Raw genomic sequence first — 14,126 nt, 5'->3', positions numbered from 1 at the left:
TGTGTGCTACAAAACCGCCTGCTTGTTAAATGACGTCACTTAGCCAGAGACCGTCTCCTTCTAAATGGAATTCAAGTAGACTAGCTTCCAATCACATAAGCAGCGGCTACATATAGCTGCTGGCGAGGTGGATTATGAGTTTAATAAAATTAATTGATTGATGTGTGGTGTAACGTCCCAAAACCACCATATTGCCACCCACACGTAGTGGGTCGAGTGCAAGAGCGGCTCTACCATCTGGAGGAAAGAAAGAAGATATGCGTGTCCCTTCTCGGCTCGAGAGCCAGCCACGACTGACGCATCATCCTAGAGCTAGCTACCCGGTCGTTCAATATATCCCCCAGTACTTGTGACTCATCGTGACAAACTGGTGGAGGTGCTGGGTAGTCTCACGGATGCTGCAGACCCCCCCAGGAAGCCGTATTATGAGTCCAGTGCCAGTCAATACTCCCGTGCATCGGACGAGCCGCCGAATCAGGGGATTTCCTCCGGAAGTCAACGATACTGCTACCACCACGTCAACAAACATGACCAGCACTTCGGTACAAACCTTGCCAACCGGCACGGGAAGCACGTCGTCAAACCGATATACGTTGGAAAGCCCACGGGCACCGACGACGTTCCATGGTACGGAGAGCGAAGACGTTGAGGACTGGTTGGCGGACTTCGAGCGCGTAGCCAACTTGAATCAGTGGGACAACGCGGCGAAACTGGGTCGTGTCTACTTCTATCTCGAAGACGGGGCTCGCACGTGGTATCAAAATCGAGAGGAGCAGCTGACGACGTGGCCAGAATTCTCTCGTAGACTTCTGCAGACATATGCCAGCGCTGACCGCCAAGAAAGAGCTGAACGAGCTATTCTTGCCCGCGTCCAGTCGCCAAACGAAACTGTGACCACGTACGTCGAAGACATGACGCGTCTCTTCCGACGGGCAGATTCAAGAATGACGGAGGACAAGAAGTTGCGTCACTTGATGCGTGGTGTCAAGGACCAGCTTTTCGCCGGCCTCGTGCGAAGCCCTCCGAAGACGGTCGCGGAGTTCTTGTCTGAAGCCGTGACAATGGAAAAAATGCTACAGCAGCGATCAAACCAATACGACAGGCAAGTCAGTGGCATGTCCACTGCTGACATTTTCGCCGCCGCTGGGACCAGCAATGACTCCTTACGTGAACTCATCCGGAATATCGTACGTGAAGAGTTGCAAAAGGCTGGTGTAACACCTAATCCTACGATTAGCTCTATTGCAACTGTCATCAAAGATGAGCTGCACCAGGCCCTCCGGGACACCTTGCCTCCTGATACAGCTGCGCCAGCTCCTGCTGAATACCACCGTAAGACAACTTACGCGGAAGCCTTGAAACGCCCTGCTGCATCGCCGCCTTTGTTCGTTCATCCTGTCCCTGCAGTTTCACTCGAGTCAGCGCAGCACATACCATACAACGAAGGCACGTACACGCCACCGCCCCTGCCCTTTGGCCGTGGTGCTTCTGTTGCCCATCGTTCGGTACAACCGGTCCAGTACATCGAAGATCGGCACTCGTATCCTCGGAAGTCTGATGTCTGGCGCACACCCGATCACCGGCCTCTATGCTTCCATTGCGGAGAAGCTGATCACTTGTACCGCCAGTGTCCTTATCGCCGTCTTGGGCTTCGCGGCTTCTCTGCGTACTCGCCGCCCCCCCCCCCCCCCCCGTTACGGTCAGAGACCACGCGACATCCAAAACTACCTCTCCCAGCAGCATGAACCACCGTCTGCCGGGCGCCAGTCGCGCTCGCCATCACCAAGGCGATTTTCATCAATGCCCCAGCGGTATTCCACCCCACGATCTCCCAGCCCCCGCCGGGAAAACTAGCCGAAGCGACCTCTGGGGGCGGGGTCACTGAACGTCGAAGCGCTTAAGACCTCCTATTGACGCAGAACCGTACAGAAACTTGTCCGACATCACCTGCTGCTGCAAAGGATAGCCGGTTTTCACTCGACATAGCAGTAACAATTGATGGTTGTGTAGTTAATGCGTTAGTGGACACCGGCGCAGACTATTCCATACTGAGCGGGAAACTGACAACGCAGCTGAAGAAAATAATCACGCCGTGGCATAACTCGCAGATTCGGACAGCTGGTGGCCATGTCGTAAATCCACTGGGTGCCTGCACAACTAGAGTACAGATTCAAGGGTACACATTCGTAGCAAGCTGCCTTGTTCTACGTGAATGCTCCCGTGACGTCATTCTGGGAGTTGATTTTCTACAGGAAAATGGAGCTATCATTGATCTGCAAGAGCGCCGCGTCACGTTCTCAGCCCAGCGAGCAATCAACGTGCAGGATGACGGAATGCGTGTCGACGTACTCCGTATTTCTGAACAGAGCGTGACGCTTTCTCCCCGAGCCAGTGTTCTAGTCGACGTAACATGCTGTGGTTTGAGCGATGGCGATGTGGAGGCCGAGACAAATTTAGAACACCTCCTGCAACAAGGCATATGTGTAGCGAGAGGTGTAATACACGTTCGCGACGGCCGATCTGAATTGCTCGTTACCAACTTTAGCAACGAGCATCGACACCTTTTCCGTGGCACTTCGATAGCGTTTGTCCACGAAGTAGCAAACGTAACCAACTGTCCCACGTCAGAAATAGTGGATAACGCAGACACATCAATGAGCAACATTGACATCGATCCTGATCTGTCCACCGATAACCAGGCTGCACTGCGAGCGCTCTTGTTCGAGTACAGGTCTTGCTTCGCAAGTTGCTCAAAGATCCGCCAGACGTCCATCACTCAGCGCAGGATCATCACGTACGAGGACGCACGCCCAATACACCAGCACCCCTACCGCGTGTCGGCTAAAGAACGTGAAGCGATACGTACGCAAGTTCGCGAGATGCTTGACGATGGCGTTATCGAACCATCCAACAGCCCGTGGTCATCTCCAGTCGTGCTTGTCAAAAAGAAGGACGGATCGCTACGCTTCTGCGTCGATTACCGAAAGCTCAACAACGTGACCAAAAAGGATGTGTACCCGCTACCGCGTATCGACGATTCGCTGGATAGACTTCGTCGTGCCCATTATTTCACTTCTCTCGATCTCAAAAGCGGGTACTGGCAAATCGAGGTAGATCAGCGAGACCGCGAAAAGACAGCCTTCGTGACTCCAGACGGCCTATACCAATTTCGAGTACTCCCTTTCGGCTTGTGTTCAGCGCCGGCAACTTTCCAGCGAATGATGGACACTGTCCTCACAGGGCTCAAGTGGCAGACTTGTCTTGTCTACCTTGATGATGTGGTGGTCTTCTCTGCCACGTTCGAGCAGCACCTACAGCGCCTGCGCAGCGTGCTGGAGGCTATCCGATCGGCGGACCTCACTCTAAAGCCACAGAAGTGCCACTTCAGCTATGAAGAACTGAAATTTCTTGGACATGTAGTTAGCGCTGAAGGAGTCCGGCCCGATCTAGACAAGCTTGCCGCTGTTGCCGAATTACTAGCTCCTGTCAATAAGAAAGCCGTCCAGCGCTTCCTTGGTTTGTGCGCCTACTATCGCCAGTTCATTCATGGCTTTTCACAGATAGCAGAACCTCTGACTCGTCTCACAAGGGACGACACGCCGTTTGTCTGGGAAAACGAGCAACAAGCAGCTTTTGATGAACTGCGACAGCGCATGCAATCAGCACCCGTTCTCGCTCATTTTGACGATGATGCTGACACGGAGGTCCATACTGACGCTAGTAACGTTGGGCTTGGTGCAGTGCTCGTTCAGCGTCAAGACGACATCGAAAGGGTGATAGCCTACGCCAGCCGCTCTCAATCCCGTGCCGAGGCGAATTATTCCACTACGGAGAAAGAGTGCCTGGCAGTCGTGTGGGCAATCACCAAGTTTCGCCCGTACCTTTATGGTCGTCCCTTCAAGGTAGTGACGGACCACAATGCCCTCTGCTGGCTGGCAAGCCTGCGCGACCCTTCAGGACGGCTAGCACGGTGGAGCTTGCGGCTGCAGGAATTTGACGTCACCATCGTCCATAAGTCCGGCCGTAAGCATGAAGACGCTGACACACTGTCACGCGCACCCCTTCATGTCGTCAGTCAGGAAGCAGAGGAAGACAAAGGCTTCCTGGGCGCCATTAGCTCATCAGACTTGAGTAAACTGCAGCGGGATGACGCAGAGATTCGTCCGATCATCGATCATTTAGAGGGCCAGGGCACAATCATACCACATCATTTATCCCGCTCGTTGCCGTCGTTCTGCCTTCGAGAGGGTGTGCTGTACAAGAATAACGCTCGTTCGAACAACCGTACCTACCTCCTGGTGGTTCCTCGAGACATGCGAGACGACGTCCTCTTCGCTTGCCATGACCAACCCACATCCGGTCATCTGGGCTACTCACGAACACTTGCCAGAGTGAGCGAGAGGTACCATTGGCCAGGACTTTCGGCAAGCGTCAAGAAGTACGTCAAGAGCTGTCGGGAATGTCAGCGTCGAAAGCAACCATCTGTTAAGCCAGCTGGTTTGCTTCAGCCCATTGAAGCACCCTGCACGCCGTTCGACCAAGTCGGCATGAACATTCTCGGGTCATTTCTCCTATCTGCGGACAGCAACAAATGGGTGATCGTCGCGACTGACTATCTGACACGCTACGCTGAGACGCAGGCGATCCCACGAGCCACGGCTTCTGAGGTAGCACAATTTTTCATGCGCCACATCGTGTTACGACACGGTGCTCCTTCCAGTATAATAACGGACAGAGGGACGGCATTCACGGCGCAGCTTATGGACGAGGTTTTCAAACTGAGCAACACCAGACACCGAAAGACAACTGCGTACCACCCGCAAACCAACGGACTTACCGAGCGACTGAATAAGACCATCGCAGACATGATCTCAATGTACATCGACGTAAAGCACAAAACATGGGACCGGATCTTACCTTACGTGACCTTCGCGTATAATACCGCCGTGCAAGAGACCACGCGATTCACGCCATTTCGGCTTCTCTACGGCCGCGAAGTGCAGACCATGCTGGACTCTATGCTACCGTGTCAAGACGAAGACGAGTTGGCAACTGACGCCGATGAATTCGCAGAGCGTGCTGAGGAAGCCCGGCAGCTCGCGCGACTACACATCGGCCAGCAACAGCAGGCAGACGCACGGCGCTATAACATCCGCCACAGTGAAGTATTTTACAACCCCGGAGACCAAGTTTGGGTGTGGACGCCCGTCCACCGCCGTGGCCTTAGTGAAAAGTTACTGAGCCGGTTTTTTGGCCCTTATAAAGTGTTACGTCGCGTCAGTGACGTGAACTACGAAGTGGTTCCGGACTCAACATCGCAGGCACGGAGTAGGACACGACCGAGGTCGGATGTCGTTCATGTGTTGCGCATGAAACCATTTATATCGCGTTGTTCATAACTTTTTTCTTGCCGTACAGCGTTCTTTGTGTTATGTATTTATTTTTGTGAACTTGCTTCTTCGTTCACTGATTTTTCCTATATTGGCACGCTCGTTCATTTCTATTTTTACTTTATCCGAATTTCCAATTTCTTTTTTTCCACGTGCCTATGTCGTAACATCGTGGTGGTGCTATGTACTTTTCTTTTCCCCTTTTGGGACTTTTTTTTCTTTTCGAAAGGGAGGATAATGCCACCAACACGTAGTGGGTCGACTGCAAGAGCGGCTCTACCATCTGGAGGAAAGAAAGAAGATATGCGTGTCTCTTCTCGGCTCGAGAGCCAGCCACGACTGACGCATCGTCCTAGAGCTAGCTACCCGGTCGTTCAATATATCCCCCAGTACTTGTGACTCATCGTGACAATATGATTATGAGAGACGCCGTAGTAGAGGGCTCCGGTAATTTCAACCACCTGGGGAGTTTAATAAAATATTTCCACATACAGCATAACGATGTTTAGTACTTTGTGCGTGTATACAATTCTGTGAGCTCATACATGCTGAGAGAAAGAGTAGAGAATAGTAAGCAGCGCAGAACGTGTGTGCTTCTTTGCTGTCTGAGATGTATTTTGAGCTCTAAGGGACAATTGAGATTGAGTGAAAACCAAATTGCCTTATTCCTGACTAAGTCTCCATAGTGTTAAAAACCACGGTATTTTGCCCTTCTCCCTGGTCCGGTCGGTCAAGTTGTGGGGCAAGCTTAAAAGCTGAGCTTCCAACAGAGCTAGAGTCCACCGCTGTATTCGTGGACACTTTGCAATCTGCTGCTATGGCTCCAAGTTACCATAAGCACGGCTGATGAGGTTTATCATAGACCAAAGCAGAAAGAATTTGGGGCTTTTCAGTATGGAAAAACTTCAAAACATTAAGCATCAAAAACGAGTCGTCACACTCGTCGGCTCAGAACTTCAACAGAGCAGTGGCGATGGCATATCCTTTTCAGATAAAATTATTTTCCGGAAGTAGCAAATGCTTTGACTGGTCCATAAACAGTTTGCTCGTTTCTATCGGTAACTGAATCCATAAGTAATAGCAGAATAAAAGCATGAAGAAGGAATGTAATATTATAGAGTCCTTGTTCACCGCTTGCCTGCTCGGCAATACTACAGGACAAGACGCAAAATTGTCGCCTTGTTAATTTCACCAGCCTGCAGCCAAGAGTGACCGTTGTGCACTGTCGAAAGCCGGGAGTGGGGGGGGGGGGGCTCAGTTTTTCAACATTTCTCTGGTGGGAACTAGCGCCCCCTTGCCCCCCCCCCCTCCTCCCCGGCGCTGATAGGCCTGTGTGCTGCGGCCGATTCTGACTTCTAGTGATCGCCTCAAACCTGTGAAGATACGTGTGAAGGTCTTCCTTCCCCTCGTCAAACGCTACAAGCTTGGGTTTAAGCGGAAGACATTATCTTCCCGTTCATCACTTCTAACTCTAGCCCGCAGGACAGTTTCACTTCGCTGCTGCAAATGGGGCCGTTCGAGTCCTAACTGATGCTGCCTCCGTCTCTCTGTTCCAGCCATCTGAGCTTCTCTTTCTTCGCTCAAATTTCGCTCCTTCACATCTCTTTTTTTCGCCCTGTCAGCCGCCAGTATTTATTTCTCCAGCTCAACCATTTTACTTCCTTCAACTGCCACTCCTTCATCTCCTTTTCTTCTTTCGCCCTATCAGCTGTCAGCCTCTCTCTCTCAAGCTCAGCTGCCTTTTACTCCTTGGCTCGCTCTTCTTGTTCTTTAAACTTGTGACAAAGCCACTTCTGTAGCTCGGCGCCTGAAAGACCCATCAACTTACTAAGAGCTACCAACTTCTACAAGTTCATGGTGCGTCCCAGATGAAACTCTAGCCGCGTGCACAAAGTATCTGCCTATCTCAGTCTATCAAAACACTCTCTGCACACTCGCTAGCAAGAACACTGTGCAACACACAAAGCTCGTTCCGATAGCACTATCAACGACTCGAGGCTCTTTCTCACTACTTTGGACACACAGTGCACCAAAAAGGTCCTTGTCACGGTGGTCATACTAATTGTCACGAGTCCCTTTAATTAGGGAGGCAATCACTGGGGTAATTCCAAGGGTCAACGTATCAGTCCTCCGAACTACACCACGAAAGCACAAACAATTTAGAATGGGTCTTATTTGGTACGCCAGCGGACGCCGGCTGTGGTGCACAGGAGTCCGAACCAAGAGTTGATAACAAACAAAAGATATTCTCAAATACTGCGAATCAAACTACACACAAATATGCATACTCGGCAATAGTTCAATACAATATGTCACGAATCAAACAACGAACTCTGAACGACGGGTACACAGCACAGCATATTTACTCCTAACAGCGGGCACAACAACATGCGCTACAATGCAATATCAGGCATTAAACAACAAAGACGCTCAAAGACTAAAGATTTCATCAAGCTATTCAGTTAAAAAATGTGGGAATGAAGCGTGGATGACTTTCTTCTAAGAATCACTCACTGAAAGTACAGTGCTACTGTCGTTCCGCTGCCCCCGAAGTTTCTTTTCCAGGAATTCTAGCGTCACCAGGTGTCTGCACTAAAAGCACCGTTCTTCGCCGGCAACACATTGACCTCTCACAGGCCGCGACTGCAGAATGCGTCTTCGCCCACGGGCAGTAATCACTAATCACACACTCTTCTGCTTGCAATACAAGCCTTCATCTACAGGTAGAAATCCTCTTCATCTCCTGCTTTGTCTCTGAGGACAAAACCCTTCGCCCGACAGCGGAAACACTCTACGCACGCTGGCGCAAACTCTTCCCTCTTACCATGATCACGACACTCCTCTGCTCGCCTAAATACGTTCCGCCCTGTGTTCCAGAAGGTTCTTAGGCACGTCGCTCAGCCCAGGCTGGGAAGGGGGCGAGACGTTTCGCGAGCTCTCCCTGACCTATGACTCAACCAGGGAGTGACTCACGCTTTCCTTCTCGATGTTTCCGGGGTTCACTTGGCGATCGGTGCGAGAATGTTGGTCAGCGTAGCGACGTTTTCGAGGAGGAGCGGAAACGCGCCCGTATTGTCTTTTGATGTTTTTCTCTTTTTCGCTGGTTTTTGCCGACTGTATGACACCCGGTATCGTCACCGTCGACAGAATTCGGAGGCGCGCGCTTTCTTGAGCGCTCGTTGGCAACTGGCGTGGCGGGGGGGAGTTGGCGCAGCCATCAGATACGTAACCGGCAAATGCATACTCCGTGATTGGGTACCTCATCTTACCATTCAGCTCGTCCGTACTGACGTCAGCATACGTCTTTCTGTTTACAAGCCAAACTAAAAAAATAGTATTTTCAATTTGTCTGCTAGACATTATCTTAATCAAGACTAACAGGCAATAGAGCTAGAGAAGGGGATGTCGCTTCTAATATTCACGATCTAATGTGCACCAAAGGATAAGTTTCGGCCGGCAAAAACCGATTGGAATAACACGTCTGAGTCTCTAGTGCTTGAAGGCTACTAAGTGTCTGTTCTCAATAACTTTTACGCGCTGAGCGTTTCATGCGACATCGTTACTTTTGTCGCAGCACGAAATACCATAGAATTCAACGGTTACAGTGCTTCAGTCTGTTGCCGTTGACTGTGGGTTGACATCTCTTTCTCCTTCGTGCTCATGAGTATGTCTCTAGGCGAATGTTTACCCGTGTTGTCCGGTGGACATGCTTCACCGTAGCATCACGAAGAGTTAGTCTATGCGATAGTGCGCGCTCGTAATGGATGGCACACTGAAAAAATATTAGCTGGTTCGAACACCTTGCGACAGTTCAGAGAACTCCGCATTTTCTCAGACTTCATGAATGGAGTATTCGGTATAGCTTTCCACTACTCTGTTCAACCTCAGAACGTTAGGTAACCTTTTCCTGTATTCCTGTAAAGTACTTGTTCTCGCCGAAGGAAAATCGAGAAAAACCGGCGTTATTTTAATTATGTCTCATGGGACGCTTCACAATAAAGCACCTACTTATGTGGAGTGCAGCTACACTTTGCTAATTTGTGCTTCTGCTAATTAGCTAAAGTTATTTTTCACACTAAAAATAATAGTTGCTGACATCGCTGCACTTGGACGCTTTGAATGTACATTGTATGGCAGATTGTAAAATTAAGTCAGAATAACAGCACTTCGCTGCTTTATCAATATCAAAGAACGCATGGGCACTGTGAGACATCTGCCTCCCCCCCCCTTCTAATAAGACTGTGGTGACAACGTTAGCTAACTGAAATGCATCTTTACTTACGCTTTGTTCATGGGTGGTTAGTCGGCGATCGGTGCGAGAATGTGGTCGTAACGCAACATCAATAACAACAAAACGTCACGAATAACGATGCTGGTGCAATTGTTATTCGTAGACAATCAGGCTTTTCACTTGCAGTACCCAGTACAGCTTCCCTTGTGTGACGCAAACGCATTTTACATGAGATCAGTAAGCGACAATTTATTTGGTTCGTTTCACTCCTGTGACATTGTAACCATGTTCGATGGATACCACAGCTTTATTTTCTCCCGTGCACCTGAAAGTTACTGAATGTTGAAAAGTGTTTGGTTTTTTAATTCAGGAGTGCTATGAATTGGTTCATAATTTCATCTTGTGCTGAGGGAGACGAGACGAGGACGGTACAGGGACTGCAGGTAACGTCTTGAGTACGCTGCAAACTTGCAGTTGAGTTGTTGCTTGCAGGATTGCGTGACAAGTCAGTCTATAGCTGTTCCGTGGGCTATGGTGTCATACGAGAAAGAAGATTTCGCTAAATCTATAAATCATATATGAAAGGTGTCTGAACAGTTAGTATTTCCGAGCTCGCAGTTTTCACAAAGTCCACAAAGCGGTGTACAGGTATGACTGGGCGTTTGCTAAAAAAAAAGCACTCTGGCATGATTTTTTTTTATTTCTTTAACTTTCCTCAGTGGCATTGCAGCGGTACACAGAGGTGCGGTTTCAGCAAATTAAAAGTAGCAGCCTCGAGTCATGCATCACCAGGGTTGCTAGCGATGGAGACAGCTATTATCCTCTGTAGAAGTTTGTCTGGCAGAAAAGCAATCAGATTTTGACATTATAGTCTACACGAATTGGAACTTGAACAGGCGGCGTCGACAATGAGAATTTTAGTTCTGAAATCGTAAGTATAGATTTTATAAGGGAGGCATACAGGCACGGCCCACTTCCTTTTGTTGCAAAGGTAAGGTAAGCCTAGAGAAGCTTTCATTGGAATGACAGAGGCGGTCCGGGAGTAATCAGAAGCGATGAAACAAGCTGGACAATTACAGATGGGTTCTAGTGGATGATTATATTTTCGCAGTGGACGTGCTCAGCTACTGACCCAAAAGGCTCGGATCTGAACCTGGCTGCGGTGGTCGCATTTTGATATAAGGAATGCCATATCCGGATTGTTTTACCTAATTAGAAAACCTATAACGCGCTACGCAAATCGAAGTAACTCTCACTGTTTCATGGACACATTTTAAAGAAAAATTCAGTGTTTGGCTCTTTTTGGGAGAGCTGTGTAAGTATTATCTGGAAACCCTTTCTACTTGCTAAATATATGTTTATACGTAAATGCAAGCCATTTGTTTCAATAACTGGGTATAGCTAGTCGGGTGCCTCTTCTCATGTTGTGTTGATATTTGGTGTCTTTTTTATACATTAAACGACATTAGACGGCAGCATTAACATAGCATAATCAGTTTAAGACACGCATCTGGTTCGGCTCATCATCGCAATATTGCTTTGTCAGCTGTGCTGATGCTTTTTAAAAATCGGGTAAGTATGAGAGAGATAAAAAGCGACAGTATTGCCAGTAAATGAAATTGAAATGCAGCACCAAGTGCATTTCGGTTATTTGACTGGTAATTTTACATGTAACAAGCGATGATTAAACTGCACGAGCAAAAGCGGCTGTTATATGCCTTTTCTAAACTGTATAAAAGACATAGCTCCTGTGAACTCAATGAGTCTGCTAGGGTATTAACGCAATGCGGGTATTTTAATAACGTCTGCGCTAACACTTCGGGTAAGTATGACAGAGATAAAAAGCGACAGTATTGCCAGTAAATCAAATCGAAATGCAGCACCAAGTGCATTTCGGTTATTTGACTGGTAATTTTACATGTAACAAGCAATGATTAAACTGCCCGAGCAAAAGCGGCTGTTATATGCCTTTTCTAAACTGTATTAGAGACATAGCTCCTGTGAACTCAATGAGTCTGCTAGGGTATTAACGCAATGCGGGTATTTTAATAACGTCTGCGCTAACACTTCGTCTCCGAGCAATCTTCCTAGTAGCGAATAAAGTTTGTGCACCATCGTTTCAGATCCACACAGCTGCTGGCGAAGAGAAACACCGCGGAGGAGTCAGTATTTGAAGTCATTTACTATGTCACGCAAATGGCAGCCTGCGTCAACGTATTGGGCTTCGTGTATTTTCCAGGTGAACCTTGACCGCCTGAATACGTTCAAAAGCCAACTTCGACAAGCAGCTGCCAACATGGCACTTTTGCAGGTACGTTTCAGACAGAATTCTCTGTAATATCGTGCTATGTCGTCAAGGACTACACGAGCATAAATCCGCTACAACTGAAGATAATGCAAACACGAGATGAATATAATTTAAACGTTTGCCGCTCAATTGAAATAGCGGTAGCTCTGATGTTACAGCACTGCACTAAAAAAGGGATGTCGCTGGTTTTATTACACGACACGGCTGTTGCAGTTTTAGGTATGAACAAGCAGGCACTGTTTATATATAGAGGTGCAAAAGGACGTGTGGACAAGGTACATCGGTACCCACTAAAGAACTGAGTTGTGGTTAACGTGATAAAACATGCCTTCTATTTTGTATGCCATCATTTTGCCCAAAAGTTCTAGCTTGTTTTCATTATTCCACCTAGTGCCTTAGCCTAAAAAGTAGCAGCAGTTATCTCAAATAACAATAGTCTGTTGTTAGTGCTAGTTCACAAGTTCTGTGGTATCCTGGAAGAAAAAGTTACAAAACCTCAGGAAAAAAGAACATAGGAGCTGCTTTGTCAACTATTTTACTTGTTTTCTGAAGCTACAAATATTCAATTGTTTTTTTATGTCCATCTTTGCCTTTGTAATACTTCATTTTCTCACAGCGCAACTCACTGATGCATGTTGGCATGAAGGCAAATGAAACTGAGCATTAACGCTCAGTTTAATATGCTTTGTCCCAGATAAACTGCCACCATAGCAATGCTCTGGTCCTCGGAAAGACGTTTCAACGCAACATTCACAGTGAACTGAAATTCAGACGAGTTTGTACTAGAAAATAGTGGTATATAAAGCGCGTAAACAGACAAGAGCCCTCGTAGATAGCTCTTTCATTGGTTTCTTGTATGTTTATATTCTTTAAATACCACTCTAACCATAATGCTTCATAGTTGTCTTGAACACCCACCCTGGTAGACACCAGAAATTTCTCTTGGCTAAGGCAATCTTACGATTCCCGTTCAACTACTGCAGTGGATGCGTTCTTCAATCCCCTAACGCGATACTGTTTGACCACATACTCCTTACACAGTCTCTGGCCGCATTGTAGTCTGCGGCCGCATCCCTTCCAGAGATACTATAGCTGCGCAGTGGTTCTCAGAGGTAGGTCCAATGACCCCGAGGGGTACTTGAAACTGTTTTGGGAGGTACGCGAACACCCCCCTCCCCCCCGCTCCAATTCACACATACGCGCACGCACGCACACACGTACACATACGTGCGCACACGCATATATATATATATATATATATATATATATATATATATATATATATATATATATATATATATATATATATACATATATATATATATATATATATATATATATATATATATTGTCACGGGGTCTTGACGTGGCCGAAGACAGGAGACTTTATTTTGGGATTTTAACTGTTTATTTGGGCGAACCTGTGCCCGGTAAAGGGAAAGCCTAATTACAGCAGCAGTCTTCCACAGATAGCAGTCTCGGACTGATAGCGGCGAACGCAGCGTCGGCCTTCGATCAACAACTGACAAGCGGCGAAGCGCGTCGGCATTTATACCCTTGCCGTCGAATGTTCTAGCGTTATCGCTGGCGGTGGCGTAGGTTCCAGAACAATCTGTACCGTTCGTACAGTGGGCGTGATCTTATCGAAATGATCTACTACAGTCCGGAACCTTCTCGAAACCTGCAGGCACGGTTTGCGCCGAGAATCGTGTGGTGTTTCGGAACGATAACAAAAACTTGTGAAATGGAACGTGGCATTGCCCCCCTCTGAAAAAAGGCATCGTCCCGATGCTTTAACTAAAGATGAAGGTACAATAACAATGCAAGAAATTACAATGAATAAATTACAATACAACAATAATACAAAAAAACACTGTTTCAGTTTGTTAACGTGCATGAAACGGCTTGAGGCGCGCGACATGGACGACTTCAGGTCGCGATCGGCGTCGTTGAGAGTTCGTGATGCCGTCGGGGACAACCTCGTAATCAAGTGGGCCGAGACGTCGAACCACCTTGTATGGTCCGAAGTAGCGTCGCAGAAGCTTTTCACTTAGTCCACGTCGGCGTATCGGCGTCCACACCCAAACACGTTCACCGGGCTGGTATTCCACGAAGCGTCGTCGAAGGTTGTAACGGTGGCTGTCGGTCGTCTGTTGATTCTTGATACGAAGACGCGCAAGTTGTCGGGCTTCTTCGG

General features: G+C 48.0%; 1 protein-coding gene across 8 annotated transcripts in view; it reads left to right on the top strand.

Moving 5' to 3' along the window:
* The window catches only part of LOC119173523 (solute carrier family 41 member 3), an 880,209-nt gene that overhangs the window by 407,346 nt on the left and 458,737 nt on the right, over window positions 1-14,126 (top strand). For 6 of the 8 annotated variants that reach the window (XM_075896482.1, XM_075896484.1, XM_075896481.1 and 3 more), the window contains one exon: window positions 11,861-11,932. The exons of the other annotated variants lie outside the window; for them this stretch is intronic. In XM_075896482.1, coding sequence (XP_075752597.1) covers window positions 11,861-11,932 — 72 coding nt within the window. The remainder of the gene's footprint in view (window positions 1-11,860; window positions 11,933-14,126) is intronic. 8 annotated transcript variants of the gene reach the window in all.

This window comes from Rhipicephalus microplus, chromosome 5, assembly GCF_043290135.1.
Source record: "Rhipicephalus microplus isolate Deutch F79 chromosome 5, USDA_Rmic, whole genome shotgun sequence".
Lineage (NCBI taxonomy): Eukaryota > Metazoa > Arthropoda > Arachnida > Ixodida > Ixodidae > Rhipicephalus > Rhipicephalus microplus.
Note: the sequence above shows the minus strand (reverse complement) of the source record. Positions and strands in the feature narration are given on the sequence as shown.